General features: G+C 39.0%; 1 protein-coding gene across 3 annotated transcripts in view; it reads left to right on the plus strand.

Annotated features, from left to right (window-relative positions):
* The window catches only part of GNPTAB (N-acetylglucosamine-1-phosphate transferase subunits alpha and beta), a 46,108-nt gene that overhangs the window by 560 nt on the left and 20,007 nt on the right, over positions 1-25,541 (plus strand). For 2 of the 3 annotated variants that reach the window (XM_064456463.1, XM_064456456.1), the window contains exons 2-10: positions 4,488-4,573; positions 9,787-9,906; positions 11,843-11,884; positions 12,635-12,840; positions 13,536-13,600; positions 13,867-14,001; positions 22,052-22,213; positions 23,969-24,148; positions 25,210-25,380. In XM_064456463.1, the coding sequence (XP_064312533.1) occupies positions 4,488-4,573; positions 9,787-9,906; positions 11,843-11,884; positions 12,635-12,840; positions 13,536-13,600; positions 13,867-14,001; positions 22,052-22,213; positions 23,969-24,148; positions 25,210-25,380 (1,167 nt within the window). Of the gene's footprint in view, positions 1-237; positions 304-4,487; positions 4,574-9,786; positions 9,907-11,842; positions 11,885-12,634; positions 12,841-13,535; positions 13,601-13,866; positions 14,002-22,051; positions 22,214-23,968; positions 24,149-25,209; positions 25,381-25,541 lie in introns of those variants that run through there. The other variant, XM_064456472.1, reaches the window with a different exon arrangement.

A 25,541-nucleotide genomic window follows, 5' to 3' on the forward strand; every position in this document is an offset into this window, starting at 1 on the left:
GCGTTTTTCGGGGTGGCGGCGGGGGCTGCGCGTCGGGCGCCCCGGGGAGCGGGGCGCGGCGGCTGCCTCCCCTCGGGCCGCCGTCTCCGCCGCTCGTTGCCGCCCGAGGTGCGCCCCCGGGGAATGACGCCGCTCTCCTGCCGACGCCAGGTGTGACGCGAGCGCGTGGTGCCCCCCGGGGGGCTGTTAGGTGCTTTCCAGCAGCTTTGGCGGGCCCTGGCGAAGGGGAGCTGAGAAAAATCCGCACGCTCCATGAGCTCGTGTTTTCTTGCCTTGTGCAGTTCCTTCCTCTTCCCTTATCAGGTGATTCATTAGTGCTCTATTTTTTTTATTATTTGACTTTTCTAAAGCCTGTGCTGAACGTAACCCCCAAATGGCAACCAGGGGTGACAGAATCTCCCTTCCAGAGTTTAAGGAGTTAAGCATCCGCCTCTCCAACCTCCCCGCAGCTCAGCGGAGTCTGCATTACGTTGCTCGCTGCTTATTACTCCGTTTGCCTGTTATTTTGTAAATGTTGCGGTACAGCTTCTACTTTTACTAGATATGATTTTATACAGGTGTATAGTACATTTTAAAGTTGCATTTCATATTACAGTATCTGTTTTGGAAGTCATTAATGAAAGAATCTGGAGGGGAAGAAAATCCTGTTTCAGCGTAGTGTTTGAGAATACAGTATATTCAGGGAATTAAAGAAGGTCTTTTTGTCAGTGTAAAAGGATGACAGTGCTAAATGCAAACAGACTGGTATTTCCTGATTCCTAAATTTCTCAAGACAAGCTCTTTTTTTCTTTTTGCCTTTTTTTTTCTTCCCTGTTTTGTTTCGAAGGGTGCTTTTAGATACAGAAAAAATGAAGGGCCATAAAGTGTATTATCTGAAACTCTCGAGTGTGGCACAGTCAGGACTTTATTTTGTATAGCTGTACATCATCTTTGTGTGATGTACTTAATCCCTGCTCTCTCGTGAACACTGCAAGTTCCTGAAACACTTGAATTAATTAGTTGTGTAGTACTTTTAGCCACCTGCTTGTACCCGATTGCCAGCTTGGATTGGCATTTACCTCTTGGTGGTGTGAAACTTTGATATGTTTTTGCCTTTCTTCAGAGTGAGGTCCTAAACCCAACTTTAGGATTCCTTAGGACTTGGAAAGTTTTCTAAAACATTTCTGTAGTTGTCCAGATTGTAGCTGATCTCACTGAGAATCAAAGTCACTGCTCAGAATCATTTTCCTACCAAATCTTAGTTTGCTGCTAAGTTTCCATCCCTTCTAGAGCTACTTGGAAAGCTTAGGTACTATTTAGACAGTGAGCAAAGAACTGGCAGATTCATGTCGGAGTAAACTTTCAAAATTATATGTTAAGACAACAGAAAAGTGACCAGAAATATTTTGAAAAACCCCAAACAGAACAAACCACCAACAAAACCCCCACCCTTATGGAATGACCATACAGAAACACAGAAAAACTTTTTATAGTGGTGGTAAATGAGCGTGGTGAGAGATGTTTGCATGCATTTTACTCTTTACTTTTATGTTTTAAAGTGGTGTGTTTTGGTAAATGGTGGTAGTTTAAGGATTTAGGAGAGGCTGGACTTGTGAGAACAAACACTCCTAGGCCTCTTCTGACAACTATAGTGGGAACAGAAAACACTTCCTCACTACAGAATCCGCAAGGTAGCAACTAATAAAAAAAGACTGTTTTGAAAATGAAACCATAAATCTTTCTTGTAATTATCAGGTCAACCATTTTTAACAATCTATGGGGAACTGTCAGGCAATAAAAAGCAGCGTGAGGCAACTCTTATCAGACCCCAGCGTCTGAGCCGTGTCTGCAGTTCTGCTTTTCCCCCACCCCCAGAGGCAGTTTTTTCATCCTAGTAGGCAAAGTGCAGTCTGCTTTCTTAGATGCATGCTAATATCAGTATTAATGCTGGCATAAAAACGGATGGCTAGGGCAAATAATTTGAGATTGGTAACAAATGTCCTCACAGCCTCAATGTGAAAATGAGCTTCATTTCAAGAAAAAAAACTTAAGCTCAATGAAATAACAGTGCATTAAGCATGATTCAGGAGCATTTCTGCCAAAACATATAGGGTAGCCAGGTCTAAGCTGATGCTGTAACCTAGTTGTAAGATGAGCTTTGAGTTCTAGGACAGCTTGGTTGTGAACCCTTTTTGGCCGTCCTTCCATAGGTTGCTCAGCTTTGTAAAATATTTTATAACTAGAATGTGCCAGAGCCGCTGTTATCACCTGTCGGATACAGTATCTCCTAATAGAGGGTGTCTCCTCCCCCCCACCCCCTTTTCTTTTTTAATGTTGTTCCCGTAGTGGTTTTATAGTATCAGTATGTAAAGTTTAAGCAAAGTGGCCTCCAGGTGTTATTGCAACACAAATAACGCGACTGGGGGAAACAGTCACAGGGGAAAAAAGAAATATCAGGTGAGAAGAGCTTAACTTTTTTACTAAAAGTAAAGTTTAGTTTCTAAAGCGAGCTGTCCTGGGTCTTTCTGATTATAGCTGCACCAAGGCAAAAAGCAAATGCTTGAATGGTTAATGCTTTTCTTCTGGGGAGCCATATTATTCTCATAATAATCAATTTCTTAAATACGTCTGTATTTCTTCTAGAAGCAGATCAGTGTGTGTCTATTCATCATTATCAGGGGCAGCAAATGTTTCTGTGTGGCTACCTTTCAGTGTGTGCTGTATTAAACTAGTGTATTTGGTAGAAGGATGTAATGACTTGCACATGAGTAAGTGTAATACTGTGTTTTTAAGACAGTTCTTGACTTTGGTATTTAAGGGAGGAGATTTTATGCTCACCTGGGAAATCATGTGTCCTTTGTGTAAGGGGAATGAACTTGTACAGATGTGATCTTGGTTACAAAGAGACCATTTGCAGCTTCGTCAGGAATTGTGTGTGTGCACGCTTGTCACCCAGCCACATGATGAGACTTCCCTGCTCTTAGAAGGCTTTAATTTGCTGTAGTGGGCGTGAGGGTACAGAGATGTGTATCCTCTTAAAAGGGAGGGGGGTACTCTATCTTATAGTTTTGAATTCTATTTTAGAGAAACGGTATATTTCACAGTTCCTGTAATACAAGAAATAAGCAATAATAAAATTCAAATCTAGGAAGAGTGGTGTAAAGTAAGCACTGTCCTTTCCTGGTATTCTTTTTTACTCTCCAGTACATATAAATGTGTACTTATCCAGGTAAAACAAGCCACTACCCCTTCATCTTTAAAGCAGCATAAGATGCCACTGTAGTTTTTAAGGTTGGGCTTTCACTGTAAAAGATATAGCAAGTTTATCACAGAGTAGAACTTTAATGCTTTGTATTATTTTTATTTAAATTACTTAGCTTTTCTGCTATATCAAAGCATATTAAGCCTTTTCAGCACTGAAAAGTCTGGGTTGTTTTTCTTTTTTCTGTTTTGAACCATGATACCAGATAGTTTGTTAGTAATGGAAATGTAACTACGTTCCTTTTTTTAGTGTGTCTGTGTGTGTATGTACATTTAAGGATAGAAATGAAATGTAAACTTGCAGCTTTCCAAAGTAAGAGTGGCTTGTGATTGGTTTCCCATATAGCTAATTTATGGATATGCCTGGGAGTGGGGACAGCTGGCAGAGGGCATTTAAGTTGGGTGCAGCTTGGCATTTTAGCTAAGCAGCCTTGATGGCTGGATGAAGGTGGGGAAGACAACCCTGCCTTCAGCTGTGTGTTCCCACCATTTCTTGTCTGTGCCAATGCCCAAGTAGAGGAAGATAAGTGCTCTGGTTTTTGAAAGTTCATCTTTCTGTTGGTTTGGCTCCATGACTTGGCTCGCTGCACGTTGGGTGAACTCGTGTCAAGCTGAAGGGGGGTGGCAGAAACGCGGGGGGGGATGGGAGAGAGGGTGCAGCCTGCAGAAGTACTTGCTGTTGGGTTAGTCTGTCTGCAATGTAAGACGTCACCTGTGTTGGGAAAGAGCTATTGTGTTTTAAGTTTGTGGCCAGGTTAATTTGCATAATTTGATATGCCCTGGCCTAGCTGTGAGTTTGCAAAGCTCAGATTTCAGAGGTGTGTATACTTCAGTATGTCCTGTATGAGAATAGAAAGGGAGACAAGGAAAATTATGCTGGGGAGGGTGTGGGGATGTCCTGCTTGCATTGAAATGCATTTGTTGAGAAAACATTGCTGAATTTTTAAAGGCTAAGAGACAAGGGGGAGGTAACCTAAATGAGTGGTAGCTTAAAAAGTGTGTCCTTAAAACATGAAATCCTTTTTTCCGGAGAAAAACCAGTTTGTTTAAATCAAGCGTGCTCTAAGTTCTGGGTCTGACTGCTGGCTCAGTGTATAACTTAATTTGGATTAAGTTCTGGTCAGTTGTGCATTAATACATAGATCAGTTTGAATCAAATTGATTGTGATTAAACATTTCAAAAGGAGAAATGTGTCTAATTTTACAAGATGGTGGCATCAAGGTTGTGGTTTTTTTTTTTTTTGCAGGTTGTCTTGGAGTGGAGTAGAGACCAGTATCATGTTATGTTTGATTCATACAGAGACAACGTTGCTGGGAAATCATTTCAGAACCGGTGAGCTTTACTTGCAGTTGGCAGTATTGAACATTTTACTGTTTAATGAATTTCCGAATTTTAAAATCAAATATTCTAGATGAAGTAACATACTATTAAGTAGGACCTTATTGTATGGGCTCTAAATCTGCAGTAAATTTTAAATTTAGTGGTTTTAAACTTGTGAGTTAGTGCTTAATATCCCAGCTTGGACGGTGTTTGGCATTTGAAAGGTCTAGTCACATAACAGGGTTTATATTTTAAATGCATCTAATTCTTCCAGTCTAGTGAAACATCAAAATGGTGATAATGTTAACAACAAAGGAAGGATGTAACACATATTCCGTATTAAGATAAGGAAATGTAAGTACTGTTCCTGTGCACTTTAAAATTCCAACTTTCAGTGTTTTGAAAAGTTAATTTTCATTTACCTTACATTTTCTATGACATCTCATGAGGGACATTATTTAGTAGAGGAGTCACAGAGCTAGTAAGAAGCAGCTTTTTAAAGCTAAGTTCATGGGAGAAGTCACTCACAGCAAATTGGAAACCAAGTCACATGGACCATTTGTTTCAGTTGTGTTAACTGTTACATGACTTCTTGTGGTTTCATCGTTCGTGTCTGAATAGTCGTGGGGCCTGTTGCTCAGGAAGTCAGTGGACTGTGAATTGGTAGGTGGAAGAAGCTACTAAGGAGATATCATCTGACTTTTAAGTGTTGATACACTCGACCAGGGAAAAAACCCCCCCTGCTGAAAGCAGATGCTTAATCTGCCTTGAGGTTTGAATCACGGGACAGTAGAAACGATCAGATCAGTTTGTCTTGCTTTAGCTGGTGCAAGATAACTCTAAAAGTACATTGCATGGTGTCAGTGAATCCTATGCCCTTTTATAGTCTCATATCTTACTCCCCTTCCCTATTTTCCAAAGGGTGACTGATGAAAGCAGAGTGATACAGTTCATATGGATGATTAGCTTAATGTTTACATGTTTCTGCAGCACTGAGGTGAAAGCATGGTAGTTTGTTCCTGTCAGTACTCAAATGCTGACTTTGTGATAATTAAGTACTGTGCATTTATAAACTGGTTGAGTTTGTCCAAAACAAAACTGTGAATCTTACTCTTGCGATGTAGGTATAGTCGGTTCCCGTTGCTGCATTGTATTTCCTTACTTCATTTTGGTTGTGCAAAGCACTCCTTAGCTAATGTTGAATTCTGTGGATTGGGAGCAAAAAATCCAATAGTTCCTCCCCAGGCACTGGATGCTGGAGCAAAAGCATAAGGTTTTCATGATGGGTGCGTAAGTTTATCCAGTTCACCCACATGCCTTAATAGTCTTAGGCCTGGCAGGGCGGCTTGTTGTGGTATTTGTGTGCAGATACCAACTTCTGTAAAAATTCATACCCACAAAAAGTCTTTGCGGGGGCATACTTTCAGGCATCCGTTAGCTTCTAGAAGTCCTTTGTCAAGGGTTCAATTTGGTTTTATTATCAAACTTCACTAATGCAGCAATGGACCCCTTCTTGCAGAATGCACTGTATCAGTGATGTTTCAATGGAGTTTTTAAGGCTCGTATCAATGCAGCATGTAGGGTGTCACATGGTATTTATATAAACTGAGGATTGTGAACTTCCAGTTTTGATCCTAGCTTATTCATTGATTTTAATCAGTTCTTATTTTAGTGTTAGCAAAAAATATTCAAAATTAGAGAATAGGAGCTTGTTGGTTTGGAAATTAAGGAGCTGTTGCACCTTCCAGGTAGTCACATCAGCTGGTAAACTTCCTACTTACATTGCCCAGGCTTTTAGGCAGCTTTAAGACAGTGGAGTAGAAATTCCAGGGCTTTTTACCAAGCCACCTCATCCAAACCCATTTTTGAAAACTTAGTTTTAGTATGAAAATAAAAGGGAGAGAAGGAAACTAAATAATGGAGTTGCATGCATGAGAGTCTTGGACAAGAACTCTGTCTTATTTCTCTCCACCAGCAAATTCTGCATTTTGGCAAATGCTGATGTGTAATTTTGCTATTCCAGGATATGGCCAAATCATATTTAAAACTCCAAAATACGTTATGGGAACAAAATGTGAAGGAACAATCCTCAGCTTTTAAAATGTACGAACTGATTTCAGTATGGTACAGCAAGTGGGAGCCATCAGTAGTTGAGGAGCCATTAACTGTTGAGCAGAGTGAGGCTGGAGAGAGGAAAGCACACACAAATTAGGGAGCCAGGAGGAGCTGGAGCAAGAATAGCAGTGGAACAGTTGAGTTGCTGTTGGTGGGCAATTACAGAGGTGTCAGAGGCAGGAGGGCTGGGAGGTTTACAGTGGGGAGCTTAAGGGCGTAACAGACTTGCACTCTTCATAAAGAGGCTCACCAAGGTTGGAGGTCACTGTGTGGTGGCTTAGGAGAGATCAAGAGGCCGCTGTACTCCAGCAACTGTGGAGGCTGAGACAATGAGGCTTTGTCTTCTAGCTGCAGTCTGGGCTGTGAGCGTGGCTCTTGTATGTAAACAAACGTCACAGGTGTGGAAAGCGCTTCCCAGCAGGTGCATAGAAGAGCTATCTGGGAGGGCTGGTGTCTCTGGCTTTGCCTTCAGGCAGGATCCTGTCGATGTTTTTAGGTTTGCGAGTGAAAAATGGGTATGTTTTTGAAAGAGGAAAATGTAAAGGAGTATTGAAAACAAGCCTCATTAATTGTCTGGGAGTCTCCAAGGAGGTTTCCAAAGTCTGTGTTCGCTGGTGCTAAAATCAGTAGTGAATGGGAAAGTTGATGATTTTCTGTAGAAAGGTGTTCACGTAATTCCCATTTAGGCAGCTCATCTTGGGCTTAATCTGTTTGCCAGACTGGTATTTGTGATGAAGACAAAATGTATAAATCCACATGAAAGAGAAATGCAGCTACAGAATTTGAAGGAGAAAATTTTTGATCTTTTCTGACCTTGACCAATTTGCAAAAGACTCTGCATATTAAAAATAGTTTTTGAGAAGGATAATGCAGAAGTGGCTCTCCTGTTCCTTTTTCATTTTAAAGCAAAACACCACTACATGCTTTTCAAAATATAAACTTTCAGAACTTTTTAAGGAGCCATGGAACCAACCAGAAAGCTTTGACAAAGACCAAAAGGTGAAATCTTAAGTGTTACTGTTCCTAATCGGGGGCAACAAATTTGTGAGATCTGTTTTTTATTATTATGTTTGATAATCACTACTTTCTCAAACAGTGTATGCTGTAAAAAATGCATTAAGAAAATTTATCTGAGATTTGGATAAATTTTAAGCAATTAGACTAGTAGATCTGCAAACAGTTTACTTGCTTTAATGGCCTTTTTAAATAGTCTCCATTGCCCCTGGTAATGAAGAATGAGCTTGCCATGTCAGGGTTCATTCAGAGTTGACATACCTGCATCTGACCAAAAATGCCTTTCTTTGGTGGAGTTTATTAGCATTTGGCTATATGTGACATAATTTCAATGCTAGAAATGAAGTGTAGCAAATTACATAGTTATATGCGCTATTCCACAGGAACACACTTTTAGCAATTCACAGATATCAAAATTGCCTCATACCTTAGAAAGGAGTTGAGGAGGGGTTTTTGGTGGGTTGGGTTTTTTGTTTGGTTTGTGGTTTTATTTTATTTTCTTCAGCAAAACCTGGGTAAATAAACTCTGCACTTTGCCCAGAAGAGTGAGGGTTGGACATTTTGAACTCAGCTAACTTGAGTCAGGTGCTTCTACCTAAAACACTCTTGTCCTAGCTGTAGCATTCAAGGGACTGTCAATCCAGTAATTCAACTGAACACAACAAATGTAGAAAAGCTGGAACAGCTCCTGTCATTGAATTTCTACTCCTGGAGGACTTCTTAGTTGAAAACATGCCTTGCGTTGCACCTGTTAATGAACCAGAAGTTAGTGGCATCTCCTGAGAAGGAGGTAAAATAACTGATTAGACGGTTAGTTATACTCAAGCAATTTATTTTTTTTTTGTGAGTGAGAAGTTACCGTCCTGCAGTGTTGCATGTCGGAGGTGAGAGAGACTTTCTGGGTGGTGCTGCTGGGGAAGGTGGCACTTCTTAGATGTTCAGACTGACCTGCTGTTATCCTCTGAGTGTCGTAGCTCAGTTAGGAACAATGATGAGTACAAAATATTCCTGCCTCCTGTGCTGTGGCCAGCCACTGGCTGCCCTTCTGCTGAATTTTGTGCTTTAGTTATTGAATCTCAGGCAGTAGAAAATGAAGCTGGGTGGAAGTTGTCTGCATTTCACACTCTGCAAGGGAAGCCTATAAGCTCTGTCTCTTTCTGAATGCTTTTTGAAGGATGCAGTGGGTGGGGAGGGAACAGCTTTCCTTGGAAATGTCATTGTGTGACCCCATGGATCTTAGCATTAGAGAAGTGATCAATGTTTGCTAGGCCATCTGCAGTTCAGGAAGGTATTGAATAGCTTGACACTGGAACTTTTGAAAATAATGTTTGGGGCATCCTGCTGCCGTCTGGGACTGAGAGGTTCACCTATGGCAGCAGCCTTGGAGTACCTACTGAAACAAAACTGTGGGCCTCGGAGAGGAGATTATCATAAACAAATAGAAAAAAAAGGTACCCAACCCCCTCTCTTCTATTCTTATATCCTTAGGTATGCTAGGAAATATGTAGCTGTACAGAAACAGGTCCTGGATATTAAATTGTGTCAAGAATGAAGCTGTGTCTGAATTCATGTACCCTACTTAGGTTGCTGGTTTATGAAATGACCTGTTATTAACATCTGAGGCATTCCTGGGATAGAGACCTGGTCCTGCTGAGATCTTATTGTCTCTGTGCAATTAAATAACAGCAAGTATGATTTAAGACTTTATACTTTGTGCTGTCCCGTCCAGTCTAGTTGGTGAATTAAGGATGTGCCTGGATGCTGGTGCTGATTTGTGAAATATTTTATGGGTTTGAAGGAGTTGGGTTGTAGGTTAATATCAGTGAACTTTAGAGCATGAAGTTCAGATTTCATTTAGTTACTGAACTGTTGTAGCCATTTCATGTCCTTTTTGGTTTTATGTCTCTGCTGTTTTGTCTAAGGCTTGTGTATAAGAGGTGATACATATAGCTAAAGAGAAGCTTTTTGCTTTGTGTTGTTTGCAGCCCAGACACCAAGTATTTCTGTTGTTAGACAGAAACTGCTATCGTAGGATGCCACAAATGCTTGTAATGTAATATTAAACAGCTCATGTAGCTTTCATTTGAATTATGTAGGCTTTGTTTACCCATGCCAATTGATGTGGTATACACCTGGGTGAACGGCACAGATGTTGAACTGATCAAAGAATTGCAACAGGTCAGAGAACAGATGGAGGAAGAACAGAAAATAATGAGGTAATAATCTCATGTATTTTTCTCTTTAACTGACAGCAGCAATCTAATGCAGTACTAGCCCTCTTTGTTTTTCTCCCACGTTACTCAACGTGAAAATTCAAAGCGCATTTTCTCACTTCTTCATTTGATTATTCTAAAAACCTTGTTTCAGTTCTACATTTAGCTATGAAGTACTGTCTAATCAGAAAACTGTTTAAGATACAAAGCATAATAATTTAAAGTAATTAAGGCTGTTCTATCTTGAATGTGTAAAACACCATGCAGAAGACTGCTTTGTGTATATCATGCTATAACTTGGTTTGTAAATAATAATAATAATATATATCAAATGTATAACCTCTCTGCATCCCCCTTTTCCTCCTCCCCTTCCCCCACCCCCCCCCAAATTTCATTTCATAATGGGCTTAATAAAAACTTAAGCATATGTTTCTTAAAGGCTTCTTTACAGTTAGATTTGTAGTCTCCCCAACACTGAAACTGAGAAAGAGGGAAATAATTAATGTTGTAAAGGTATGAGTCAGCCTTCTAAGTGGGGAAAGACGTGTATTGCGGCATTTGGTGTTATAAATTGTGCTATACTGTTCTGCAAAATTACTGATCTAAGGCTTCAAACACAGGCTGCTGCAGATACCTTGGATTGTGTCTTGTAACCATTGATTTAGTTCTTAGTAAGCAGCTCTGTGGTCACGTGATCCATTTTGGCCAGAAAATATGCTAAATGGAAGAACAAGTCTGTATTTTAAGGGTTGTAATAACAGTTTAGTTCAGAATAGTCTGAAAACCACAAGTGAGTGGATTGATCTGAGTTTTGGCGTGTTATGACTTGCAATTTAGGTACCACTGACAATGTGATCACCAGTGAAATTCTGGATCTTTGTTTTGCAACCTAAACAATGAAGGTATTAGTCGAACTTAATGGATTTAAAGTTTAAACATCTTAAACATAGATGTGGTCTCTGCTCTGCAAAGCTTCCAAATTTATGCTAATCTTTTCCTAGCAGTCCATATAGTAAACATTTGTGGTTTTAGCATTGCCATCACTCATGCTGTGATTCTCATTTTACCAAGGGAAAAACACATATTGTTTTTTTCCATAACACTGATCTGGGAAGTTGTGAGTCTTACTCATAGGCTTGATATTGTCTATATCATGTTCATTATCTACAGGGGCACCTGGTTCTCCCCCTTGTAGATAACTTTTTTCATGTCCTTTGAAATCAGTTAGTACTGTTACAAAAAGCTGTTTCAAGGTATCAAGACAACTGCAGAAGACAAAGGCAAGGATGCCTAAATGCCTGTTAATAAGTGTATATTTTGCATTGCATAGCAAAACTTAAAGTTGTAACTTTCTTATTGATAACAGCTGAATTGAGCTAGTCACAGTCTAGGTGCTTTATTCTTCAGTGGGAGAGAGTAGCTTCATGAATGGTGGTTCTCCTTCTGTTGGTGTGTGTAGAAGAAGGCCCTTCTGATATTATTATTTACCACTGGCACTGCACCACCTTTACATGAATCCTCATTAGCTTCTATGAGCAAATGACCAACGCATGATAGACCTTATCGGAGTATGTATGTTAGGCAAAACAATCAAGTCAGCCTAGTTTCAGGTCACTTCAACCTGGCTTCTTATCAGTGTTTTTCATATCAACATCAGTTTCATTAAGTAATTTAATAATAACCCCTGAAAATCCTGTTAGCAAAAAGAGTTCTCTTGCCACAGCTGTCAGCACAACCAAGAACAAGGGTGAGCAGTGAGGGGCACGTGTATGTCTGTGCTCGCCATGGCAAGGCCAATGGCAAGGCCTTGGCAGTTTTATAACTGGGTTATCGGTGCTTTCACAATGTGTCCCTGACTCAATTAACAGTCTGAAATTACACTAAATCCCTTACTGTCAATTCTGTGTTAGTTAACATAGTTGTTTTAATTTTGTAATAGGGAAATCCTTGGAAAGAATGCAACAGAACCAACAAAGAAGAGGTAAGTTTTTGTGGGTTTTGGTCATAAATTAGAATAAATTATATCCTACTCATTGTTAGCTGAAAGCAGATGCTGGTTGGGGAGGTTGTTTCATTTTCTATAGCCTGTGCGTGCTTTCCTTCTATTTCACTTCAAGAAACATTGACAGCATGATAAAATATATGTATGCTGAATACAAGTAATGTTATTGTGACATATATGAACGGCTGCTTAAAATGTGACAATTTCTGATGTTCAGAAAGCATATCCTAGTCACTGGTTAGGCATAGATCCTACTCTAAGTACGGATTTTTAATGCGTATGTACCTGGAGCTTTAAAACTTAAAAGCATGAACATTTTTTCAGTGTTGCTTTCACCTGCCATTTATATAGATGGGACTGCTACTAACGGTCTGTGGAGAGTCCGAGACTCTTATGCCTCTACTGCCCGGAAGTGGAAGGGCCTGTTCTGTTTCATTCTTCATTTGGCTTCATTGTTCTGCTGTTTAGAGATCTTTATAGAGTCTCCTCTGTTGGCAAACTTTGAAATCTTGGAAACCTGAAAACACAGTTATGGGAATGAACTTCACTGTAACAGTCTTCTGCACCTTCTGCAGCAAAATAAGCAGCCCGTAGTAATTTCCCCCTGCCCCAGCAGATGTTAGAAATAACTGATCGGATTTTACAAAAACATCTCTCATTGCATCTGACATCGATTTTTGTCTCAAATTTTCTACTAGTGTTAAATATACCTTTGGTATTTTGCTGTAGTGAGAAGCAATTGGAGTGTTTGCTGACACACTGCATCAAAGTGCCAATGCTTGTCCTGGATCCTGCGCTGCCTACCAACGTCACACTGAAAGACCTGCTGTCGATTCATCCTGCTTTACAAGCTGCTAACAATGTGTTCTTTGTAGCCAAACCAAAAAACCCTTCTACCAACGTGACAGTAATTGTTTTTGATAGCCCTAAGGATGGTAAGAACTTATTTGTCAGACTCCAGACAGTTTTCTAGTGAAAACTTTTTAGTAAGCTGCTATGAATTAGTTTTTCTTTTTTCCTCCAATACTGACTCCGCCACTAATTTTCTGTTTGACTTTAGCAAGTCATTCAGCATCTCATGCCCTCAGTCTGTTCCTCTAAATGATGACATTAATGATACTGTTTGCTTACCTCCCAGACAACTGATTACCTATGATTAGAGTTCCATGCTTTAAAACACTATTGCAAAACAGGTTTGATATCTGTATATCTGTGTTGCACTGATAATCTCAGAAGACTGAGGTTTAGACTGAGGAAGATTAGTTTTAGAAATCCTCTTTCAATTGCCTTGAAGTCTAGTTTGAATATTGTGCAATAAGTTCTGCCCTTGCTCAAAGGATTGCATACCTTAAAACAAAATTATCCCTGTGTTCAGCATATATAAGTAGGATCTCAGAGCAGGTATGGGCTTCTTGTTTTGTTAAGTATGTAGTGCCTGACCACTACCACCCACTAGCCCAGCTACTGGTGTTTATGGTACCACCAAGAACTATTTACTGGTTTTATAAAGACAACTCTTCACACCATAAATATCCAAGTCTTTAATTTGAAAAAGTGTATCTTAGTTACTAGAATATACAGAAGAAGTGACTTTCACTTTTTGATTTGCAATGCATTTTGTTTGTTCTAGTTGAAGCTGCCCATTCTGGAATGTTAAAAGACAACAGCAAACAGATAGTGTGGAGGGGTTACTTGGTATGTCCTTTTAAAATTTGTTGATTAGCTTTTGTATATGTTACACTTTCTAAAAATGTACAAAAAGTTTATCTGTGCTGTTCTCTTTCCATAACGCACATGTAGTAAGAAATGAAAGCTTTTAAAATAACCCTTATTTCCATTTTAAAGTCTGGGTTAAGTGACAGTATATACACTATGAAATCTGTCACCTGATGAAGGATTGACAAATGTGAATTATTGTAAGCTTAAAGTCTTCATACCCTGTGGTTTTTTTTTGTTTTTAGACTACAGACAAAGAAGTTCCAGGTCTAGTATTAATGCAAGACTTGGCCTTCCTTAGTGGATTTCCAGCTACATTCAAAGAAACAAATCAGCTAAGAACAAAATTACCGGAGAGCCTGGCATCTAAAGTAAAACTGGTAAGAGTCTGAAGGAAAAAGTAACCTAGTTGTATTGTTTTTTTGGAATGGTTCACGTACAGCGTCTCACCCACCTAGGAGACTTAGGATGTTTCTGATAGTTTTGAGTTGTGAAGAGTAGTAGATAGTGACTCAAGCAGTTGCCTTTGAAAGACCAGTTGTTCATTCTGTGACCGCAAGTTATTAGGAATTACATTTGCTAGCCTACAACTGATTAAAAAGTACCAGCCTTATCAGCTTCTCTCAGCCACTTGCTATAGGCTGTTGTTGTCTTGCTGAAGCAAACTCTATAGCACTGGCTTGTTTAATGTGACAGAATTTTGTTTATGTATCCTCCTAGCTTTTTTCTTCCCTCTTTGCTTTTAAAAGAATTATCTTAATAGTAACAACACTGGATTATTTTACAGCTGAATGCTATATTTCTGTCTGCCAAGTACTCTGTATGGTCTTGAGCAAGTTGTGCTTCAACTTACCCACCTGCAAGGCAACAGTAGATCACAACTTGTGTGACTGTGCCATCCGTTAACGTTTCGTGCCTTCTATTCTCCCCTGCTGTTTGGTCACCTTTTCCAGTTATAGCCAGGTTTAACAGATAGGTTAAAGTTTCAGAAGTCTGAAAATCATTGGCTTATGTAGAGATGTGGCTTATGTGTAAATATAGACAGATGTGATTGGTGGTGTGAGAGGGGGTGAGACCAGGGAGTTTGTGGAGGAGGAGGAGTTAGGAGGGGTAAAGGGATGTTAATTCATAGGTGATCTGTCTTTGTTAGTCTGGTGCCTGCCTGTAGGATGTGCTAATTCACTTTATGGCTTGTTCTTGGTGCTCGAATGAGCATGACTTACTTTCCTTGTCTTTTTTCGGTGGGCTGGGTTAACAAATCATGTATTCTGCTATTGCAGAAATGATATTGTGTAACCCCTTTTGTAGGCTGGTCACGCTCCCAACTTAATGCAAGCCGAATTTCTTCTTTCTTGTCTCAGCTTGTGTTAGCAGGTTGTCTTAGTCTCGCTAATGGCAGAAACCTTCCAAAGTGAACACATCTGTACCTCTTTTCCTGCACACTCTTAAACAGCTCAATAGAGAGCTCTTTTAAACTGTTATTTAAGCTTAAATAGCTCTCTTCTTTTGCCTTTGTCTACATCTCTAGTGTATTCACAGAGAGTGGCTACGGTTCTTCCTAGCCTTTGCTTTACTAAGTTAATCAGGCAGTGCTCATCCCACAGCATTGGTTCTCCATTCCTCTCACCCTTCACAGCCCTTCCCTGCCTCTTCCTTTGTGGATTTGACTGCCTTCAACACAATTGACTGGAATTTTGTAGAGCATTTTAAATGAGGCATCACTGGAACTTCTTACGCAGTGAAAAATATGTAGTACATTGCTAAACCAAGGCTGCCAGACTTGCTGTGCGCTAGATTATCCTCATTGCAAACTGCCACTGTTTCTACACAACCTCCCTTGCATCCTTCCATTGCTCTGTATTCATGCTTTTCATAAAAATTGTCTATTGCTATTGTGAATCTGTCACTACTTTGGCTGAGTGATAGCAGGTGTGCTCTGTCACGGCCAAGGCCGTACATTGGTTTAATAGCAGTGTATATTCATGTGGACAGTCTGCCAGTCTCTGCTTGTTTTGTGTGCTATGGATATTTTTTAAACTCTTTAAAGAAAAGGTGTTTACTGTAGAGAAATGAGATTGTTGTCCAACAGGAGGTGGTACTTCAGTTTTGCTGTCTGAGATGCTATGTTCTTCATTTCAAGCTTTGCATAAGGAACATTGAATGTTTCCTGACTTTGAGCCATCTGAAGAATCTTCGAGTGCAGGTTTATCCACTTGGGTTTGGAGCCTTTTCTAGCTCCTCACCACAGCTTAAGGTACAGGTTCCTGGTAGTTTTAACACATTTGACTTAATGGAGCTGAAGAGCTCAGAATACCTTTGACTTCAATTACTAGCTCTTTTCATTCGTTAAACTTGCCGTTTAGCATTCAAGAAATTTAGTAACAAGATGTTTCTTAATCATTTTTTTCTGCTTCAATTTAAAATCCATTAGCTTATGTTTTCCTGACCTAGGGTTATTTTCTAGGAGCAGCTCTTCTGTAATGTTCTCATTAATTACCAGATTGGTATCTGAAATAATATTGCCTCTATTAGTTTAGAGACTTTTTCATGGAAAAGAAATCTGTCTGCTTCCACCTCTGGGAATAGATTGGAGCACCATCCTAAGCAATGGTTGTTCTCTGGTTGAACATCATAGATACAAGCTCCTACATAGTTCTGAGGAATGTTTCCCCCCTCAAACAGTATTTGGAATTTCATTCTCTGTCCCTCAGCAGATGTTGCTTCATGCTCTTTTACCAAAATGATTTTGACTTAAATCAGTTCTTTCATCCATACTACCCTACTATTTTGTTGTGGTTGATTTTTTGCCTTGTATCGTTACCACTTGGTGTTCCTTTGTCAGGGTAACCTTTATATGTCTGTCTTGGACCCTTCAGTATCTTTGTCCTTGATGTTCTACCACCTTCTCTTCTTCTTTCTGATGTCTGGTGTCATGGCTTGTACTAATATTTCTGCTGCTAAAACATTCTTCTATTTTAGTATAAGAATACATGTTGTTGTGGGGGGGGGGTTCCTGTGGGTGTCTTTTTCCCTGTTCCCTAGATCTCCCCAGGTACTTTCTAACTTCATTAGTTGTGGTTGTTCCTCTAATTGCGTTATCTAACTATTGTTCAAGCCACTGTTGATGCTTTTTCTCCCTAACACTCCTGTGTGGATTTTTTGCTTCCAGTACTGAGAAGTTCATAATTCTCTCCAGGATTTCTGCTGTAAATCTGTCAAGCACAGACCTTATTCATAAACTCAACCATGTCTCTTGTGCTATAATGGAGACCTTCCGTCTTTCATGGAAGAATGGAATACCCAGATTTATTCTAATTAGTTTTGAGCCATGTGCTGGGGTTTTTTATTATCTTGTGGTTTTAAGACTTGTGGAGTGATTCTGCCTGGACCTTAATTTTTTTGATTGAAGTAATTTTTTTCTGTTTCATCAGATGATCCCTTTCATCATCTTTTTTTCCATTCCCTTAGGATCTCCTAGCAGTATTAGTCCAACAAAATAATATGATGGATGGATTCTTTTTCTGTTTCAGTTCTGCCTCTCATGTCCAAGCAGCTGGCTAACCTGTTGTCTATATTCAAGCTGATCACTAGCTTAACTCTAGCAAATCTTAAAAATGCTATAGTTTCTCTGTGCTTCTGCATTGCTGTCAGGATGAACATAAAGGCTGTATCTCTGGGGTATCTTACATATGTCTCCCATCTCCTTGTCTGTTTTTATGGAAGGGACATCCCGTGCCTATTGTCTTACTACATGATTTTTCCTTACCCTGTCTTGGTTGTGTTTTTTTCTTTGTCATCAGTCATGTGTCATCCAGTTGATCACAAATCTTTCTGTACTGGTTCTCTTTTCCTTGGTGTGTTCTTACTTTGTATAAACATTACCATTGTGATCAGCTCATTATCTGTTCTAAGAGCTCCTCTTCTGCAGTTTGGTTAGGCATATCTCTGTTGTATTTATTTTCCTGGTGGCAGATGCTTTAGCAGAATTAAATTGGGATTGTTGTACCCTGCGTGGCCGTAGCAGTGGATTCTCTCCCAACCAGTTCTCTACTCTAATAGCAGTGATTTCTTTATGTTATATCTACAATGGAACAGATGTATATAAATGTTTTGTTTGCAAGGATAAAGATTTTTATATATGAAGTGTGGATGAGATTATTTCTATAGAAGCCTTTACTAAGATCCTGGCTCAGAATCAGTTCTTCATTCAGTAGATGTTGTAGGTAGGCAGTTATGGTAAATATAACCACGTGTGGGTTTCTCCTTGCTAGAGAGAGAGGTGCTAGGTTATTTACAGTCTCCAATCAAATTTGCAGCAGTTCCTCTGCTGATATCACTTCTGGAATCTAAGGTCTGAAGTGGTGTGAGATGCCCGGTGGAGAAGAAGAAACTTGCACCTGAGTTCAGGCTAGACTTGTGTCTCATAGCCACCTCCTGATGCTTAATAGATTCCTGCATGCTCCAAGTAGCTGTTTCTTAGTGCAGTGCTAGAAGTAAAGAAATAATAATAAAAAATTGCAACAGCATTGCTATTAGAAGGGAAAAAAGGTGAGCAAGGGAGGAGTGTAGCTTTTGGTGTGTTTGTGTTGAATGTTGATAATGCTGGATTGCTTTAATTTGTTTGCTTGAAATCACTTCTGAATCCAAAGAGGACCAAAATTTGCTCGCACATCTGGACCAGGTGTTTCTTGTTCTAAAAAACTCAGTGAGAAGCAGCTGACCTCAACCAGAGGGGGTTAAATTTTGAAGATTTAATATATAATAAATACATTTGCAAGGTGAATTATATGTGTTATGGTCTACTGAATTTTTGTACTTACGGCCTACACTGTAATGTAATGATATGGAAGCTTATTTCCAGGTGACAGGTAAGCAGCAGTGTGTCTGCTGATCACACTTGTTCTACTTTGTGGTGTGTTATGTCAGGTGTGGCTGAAAATTACATTTGACTGCGCTTTTATTTTCTGCTCTTTCTTAACAGTGAGTTAGTAAGCCACTAGATGGAGGTGTTACTCTGGTTGTGCAGCTGTCTGCTGCTAAGCCATATTTCTTTAAAGGCTTTAAAGATGTTAGGTTGTACCTATGCATGAAGAACAACTGAAAGAACAATTTTTCCTTCCCCCTTACCTACATTTCTAAAGAAAACTCTTATTGTTCAGCCTGAAAGAAGTGTTTGTGACTTAAACTATGTAGTGATGTAAAGACTGACAAGGGGAGGATTGAAAAGGCAAGGGGATTTGATTTGTTTGATTTTGGTTTATTTGAGGCTATGATGCTAACACTTCTTCACTGAAATAGTATCCAACAGTGAACATTTTTGGAGAAAAGTAACTTTCCTTCAAGATTTAATATCCTGATTGCTTCAGGGAAATCTGAGCTTGCAGATCTTCCTTTGGAGAATATAACTTCTCTTAAATCTGCATGCACATATATATGGACCAGTTATGTTGGAAACTAAGGGCTGTAATGTGTCATAATGACCTTGTCTTACTAATTGAAGAAAATCCACATAGGAACCTGCAGGCACAGTGATGCTGGGTGTTTGCTGTCCTCGCTGCCTTGAGGGTGGGATGTCTGGGATTCCTACTGCTGCTCTTGTCAGTGTTGATGGAGCAGACAGGTGGCTTCAGAAGTTGGTGTTATATGTTCACACAGATGTAATAAGTAAGCTTTGTAGAAGGGGGGAAAAAAACCCAAAACCAAACAAACCCTAAGGCATTGCAGTGAGTTTGGCTCTGCGATGACTATGTTACCTTATACAGGGAACTTGATAGATTTGTAAAGACAACAGTATTTCATATATGTAAAAGCTTTTTGTAGCTCTTTAATCAACACGTGCCCTGCCCCATCCCTTGCCATGTGGGTATATGAGTTTTCCCAATATTCATACTGGAGTGTGAAAAAAGGAGCATCTCATTTCCTTAACAATCAGCTTTGGTCATTAAGAAGATAACGTGTAATAATTTAAAGACTGTTTAAGAGTTTAAGTCCCACCTCAGAAAAATATCTGCTCTTGAGGCCTCTTACTTTGAGAACATGGAAATGAAAGTGTTTATTTTTGCATGGGATGCCTTAGCCCATCTGGCTTGCCTCCCGGTCCAGTAAGCCTAAGTATTGCCAAACATGCTAGCTCTGAAGGAGAACCTGCACTTAAAGTTACCTGGTGGGGAGAATGCAGTTTTCCTGTCTCATTTTCAAGTGGATGATATAAACGTACATGGGTGGTGGTTTGGGTGTGTGCCTGCACGGTGTCTTTTCAGCCTGCTTGTGTTAGAAGCAGAGGCTTGCCTGATCACGCTCACTCTATGCATCCACCTGCTTGTTTTTCTATTCTATTTTCACAATACCTTTGGATCTGCTGGCCTGTTTTGTCAAGGTGAAGATGGTCTCTAGAAGATGGTATTTCAAGGGAATGAGCAATCGTATGCATCCCCAGTGAGAGAAGGTTGATACCTGTGAGAAATTAGAAAGTCTGCCAGGAGACAATTCCATTTTGAATATACCAGCAACAAAAATGCTTGGAGGAGAGCTTGCAGTTTATTAGAATGTAGTTAGTTATGTCGCCAGATAACTTCACTGAAATCTAACTTATTGTTAACTCTGCTTATGAAAAGACTTGTTTCTTAAAGGTATCGGTGGAAAAAAACATCAATATAATAAAAATAACATATTCAATGCGGGGGTTACCTTAACTCCGATGCTGAGCAGTGGAGCGCATTTTTCCACTACTTCTTGTTTGTGCTTGGACTTGCATATTTAAAAACGTAGAGCATATAAGCTGTGTTAGTGGGGGGAAAGGGGAAGTGTTAGTAATAAATCTAGTTAGGAATCTGTAGTACAGGTACCTATTTTTTTGAGTTTGGAAACAAGTTAAAGGAAAACTATATGCTCTTAAATGCTTTCAGAACTCTAGAAGGGTAATGTTTTTGGTTTGTTATACGTATGTTTTAAATGACAGATTCTAAGGGACTGTGTGACGCTGTTGTATTCCTAAATAAAGCACATACCCACTGAAGGCAGCTTTGCAATCTGTAGCATTTCAATATCGATATTTTTGGAGGTTGCTAGCTGCAGTCCGTAACTATACCTCAGCCGTTTAGCTACTGAAGCCATCCTTTCCACCCGTAGGTTCAGATGATTCCCTGGAAGGTCTGAGATTTATCAGATTTTTCTAATGGCAGGCCTCATAAGTCAGATTGAAAGATCTCAAATAGCATATGAGTCAAAGCATCAACAGCTTTAAAATGTCACAAGTGGGACAGCTGGTCTTGCTAAGGGAAGGGGTGCTAACTCTGGGACAAGCGTTTTAAAATGAGCAGAAAGGATCAGATTTAATAAAAAAAAAGAAAAAATCACTTATGGGTATTATGAAATAAACTGATTTTGCTGTTTTCAAACATGACAGTATTCAAATTTTATTAACTTTTGAATTGCTCTTCAGATCTTATACAACTGAAAATATGGTAGACATGATTGTCTTACGTTGCATGAAGAAACAAAAATTAAGCATAGCATCTAATAAATATTGTTAACGATTAACTGCATTTATTCTCAATCTGACTGAATGCATGCACTTGGAGAATCAAAGTGCAGTTGTGCTTTTAGCTTGTTTGTGTCTGCTCATGCTACTTTATATGGTAAATAGCATTTTATTGGGTTATGCTATATTTCTAGTGAAATGTTTTGGCACCCTGTAATTTGTAAGCTATAGTAGCTGTTAGAGAGGGCATGTACTGCAAGCCCCTTCTTATCCTGTGCATTATGAAATCTGATATACAGACTTACTAGTGGCAAGAGATAAAAACAGCAAACAGATCAAACAGTCCCCAACTAAGAAATGACCTTAACAGCATATTGGCAACCATCATTAAGGACTTGGAGACCCACATGGATTAGTTCTGGAGCCCTTTGTATCTCAGATTTCTAAGCTGTAGGTTGATCTGTAAACCATTCTGAAAATTTCACGCTTCTGACAGCAACGATGAATTGGTGGCCTTAATTTTCTGAGAAGAGCATTGGTTGATTAAGACAGGAAAAAAAAGTATGATTCTTTCAGTCATATAATAAAGTTGCAATAAAACACGAATTTTGTCATTGGGGTGGAAGGGAATGGATGGGGACTAGCTGTTCACCTACTCCAGAAATATTTATAACATGGACAGCTTTACTGTTGCTGGATCATTGTGTAAAAAGAAATTTTATTTGAAAGTGAAAATTAAGCATCCAGAAATGTTCTGTGTCTTTAAATGTTTTTCATTTCTCCTTCTACTACCCTTTTTGTGTTCTTACAAAATTGTAGTTCTTTAAAAACAGTGTTTACCAGTCATTCTTATTAGTAACTCTACTAAGAAAAATACAACAAAAAGATGGAATTGGCAAAGGAAGAGGGCTGCTGTGGGTGCACGCCAGAAACTTTCTCTGCTTGTATAGTTGCAGCTCTATTCAGAAGCCAGCGTGGCTCTCTTGCAACTGAATAACCCTAAGGGTTTCCAAGAACTGAGCAAGCAAGCAAAGAAGAACATGACTATAGATGGAAAAGAACTGATGCTTAATCCTGCTTACTTACTATGGGACCTCAGCTCTGTCAGTCAGGTAGGTAAATTCTGTTACAGTATGTAAAGGTTGTAGGACTTAAAAAGTACAAGTAGAGAGAGGCTAACTAGTCAGTGACAAGGAACATGGGATTTCTTCCAGAAGCTTGGAAGTGTTAAGAGTCCAGTATTTGTTACGTTGTAAGAAAACATCACAAGAACACTTGTCAAATTCTGAAATTGAGGGGGAAGAAGGATCAAACAGAGTGACATTTAATTGAAATTTTCCTATTCTCCACTGAGTGAAAAATTTTGCCCTCTGCACATGTTCTGATAAAGTTGTGTGCAGTCAAGGCTTGAAAGGCTTAACTGATTCTGACTGGCAGATGAGCAGGCTTCTTGTGTGGGGGAGACAGAGGGCTTTGTTAACAAACATGATTATCTCCTTCCCTATATGTTTCTTAGGCATTTTTTTTTGCTGTGCAGCATTATATATGCTGAGCAAATGCCAATCACTTCTCTTCAAAAAATATTGAAGACCTGAAATACAGATGTATGTAAGGAAAGGAGGTTTACTTTGAATGCTTTTGATACAAGCAAGGATGCTTGATTTAGCAAAAGAAAATAAAATAGCAAAGTGTCTGTTTCAAGATCTTCTAAAATCTTGGGTTTTTTCTCTGCTAGAATTTTCTTTTACAGTAAATATTTAGTGGTAAAGAAAATGTTCGCTTTCCAGGAAAAATTGCAGTCTGTCTTTGTACCCTCTGAACCTGGCTTTTGGAGAACTTTTCCTTGTTAATATGAACCCTGAACTCTAATTTTATACTTCACTGTGTTGAAATTACGTATTGTTTTGTAAATGGGTACCTAGCCAGTGGATGTTGGTGTTGCTGAAATGTTTTCAGTTTTTATGTTTTTGAGAATGTGTAAGCAGTGTTACTGTACATATTAGAAAAGGAGACTTGTTGACAGTATGTAGAATCTGCAGTAATTGTTAAACATTCAAATTTTTCTTGAGTTTCCTGTTTCAGTTGAGTGTGCTTGACTGAAATGTTACTTTTAGGCAGCCTTAACTGTTGTTTTTAGAAGAGGTAATTTAAGTTCTCATGGGGAAAAGAAACATACATTACAGTGTCACGTAACCTAATTTTGTTACTTACCTGAAAAGATTCTAATTTAAAGCGTTGTCTTTTTAACAAAAACATAGGGAAACATTTAGCTATTTGATAGTTAATATTAGCCTTAATTTTCTCCTGCTTAAATTCTTTAAAATGAAAGAGCAGGGGATAACTGAAGAGCTGCTACATCATGACACTTCCAGTGTATCTATATTAGGTGTCATTTATATATATGGCTTATGATGGAATGTACTTGGAAGGGCCCAGCCTCTTAAAGCTGAATTTCTGAAAGATGTTCTTACTGATTTGAAATGCAACTTGGCTTTTGATCAAGATCAGAAAATAATTGAGAACAATAATCCAGGAAAACAGGAGGGTGTGTTTTTTCTGGAGTTCGTTCTTCAAGAGCTGGGATCACACAAGGCACTGTCATATTGCATTGTGGTCAGCAGACATCCTAGTGATACCAGGTGGTCAGCATTGACGTCAGAAGATTGTATTGTTCACCTTGATAATTCAAAAGAATATGATCCTTTAGAAGAATAATGGCACTTGATAAATGTACTTTTTGTGTTTGAATGTCTAAGTCCTCAAATGCTTATGCACCCATATGCTGAAGCACACTGTTGTTACCTAGCTGGATCAGAACCTGAATGTTCTATTTAAAATCTAAGAATGGATTTTTTTTCTTTTTATAGTCTAAGCAGGATGAAGATATTTCTGCCAGCCGTTTTGAAGATAATGAAGAGCTGAGATACTCATTACGATCAATAGAGAGGCATGCCCCTTGGGTACGACATATTTTCATTGTCACTAATGGACAGATTCCTTCCTGGCTTAACCTGGATAATCCTCGGATAACCATAGTGACACATCAGGTAAAACCCAAACAAACAAAAACACCACCAAAAATCCCAAACAAACAAAAATACCAGTATGAAAGTGCCACTGGTAAAGATTCTGTGTGTTTTGAAATGCAATTATCCCCTTTCAGCTAAAGGCTGCATTTATTTGGAAGGCAGAAGTGATGACCTCTTCCCTGTCTCATCCATGGTTTTATTAAACCCCAGTATGTCTTTGTATTTTGGCTAAGCAGATAACTGACTTTATATCAAGCCTTCATTTAGTCCACTTTTCAAATACGGAGGCTTCAGCTAACATAGACCCATGTCTAATTTCCTTATAAAGTATGTTTATAAAAAACCTGGGGAGAGGAAAATGTAATCTGAATCCATAAACACTCTCAGGACCAGTAATAACCTAATAAGCTTGTGTTGAGACAGGATGGATTACAATTACTGGAGCTAAAAAGGCTGCAAAAAAAGTAGATATGCATTCTAAAAACTCATTTAAAAAGAGGAAGGGAATCCTTCAAGCTTCCTGAATAAGTGAAACAAAAATAATCTAGTAGTTTCTTATTACAAAATCGGGAGTAATTTTGGTATATGAACATGCCATAGGAGCCCTGAGCAACCTAAGTGATAACACGGTACTAATACAACTTCTGTTGCTGTCTGCTTGTGAAGTTACTTGAGAGAGATGGAAGAATCCTGACTTTATGCATGTTGGAACAGGTTCAACTTGTTTGAAACTTTGTGCAGCCTGTACTGCGTGAGAAGTATATATACGTGTACACTGGGCCTCATTCATTACCCGGTGAAAGAGGAGTTTGTGTCTTTGCATTGAACCAGGTGCAGTTTCTGACTTAAGCAGCAGACTTTTTAAAGTGATTTTGTGTGGGGAAATGACATAGTGAAGTTTTTCTTTCTTTTCTGCTAAAATATTTTAAATTTTCTGTATTTCATACATTTTCTTGATAACACTTTTTTTAGTAGGTAAGTATCGAATATATCTGATGTACTTGACCTTTTATGGTTTGGGGCTTGTTTATTTTTGCCTTCTGAAACTGTTTTGGGTTGTTGGGGCTCTCTTGTTTTAGGAAATATTTCAGAATGTGAGTCACTTGCCTACCTTCAGTTCACCAGCTATTGAAAGTCACATTCATCGTATCAGTGGCCTCTCTCAGAAGTTTATCTATCTCAATGATGATGTTATGTTTGGGAAGGATGTTTGGCCTGATGATTTTTACAGTCACTCTAAAGGTCAAAAGGTAAGCCATTATGAAAGGGATTTTAACCAGAAGTAGATGTAAAACTTTTCTGTGCTAATTTAATAAAAAACAAAGTAATACTACTTTAAAATGGAAAACAAATATAAGATGATCTCCCTTTGCTCCGTGCTCCACCTTTTACCTGTAAAAGTTCATTATTC

This window comes from Phalacrocorax carbo, chromosome 1, assembly GCF_963921805.1.
Source record: "Phalacrocorax carbo chromosome 1, bPhaCar2.1, whole genome shotgun sequence".
NCBI lineage: Eukaryota > Metazoa > Chordata > Aves > Suliformes > Phalacrocoracidae > Phalacrocorax > Phalacrocorax carbo.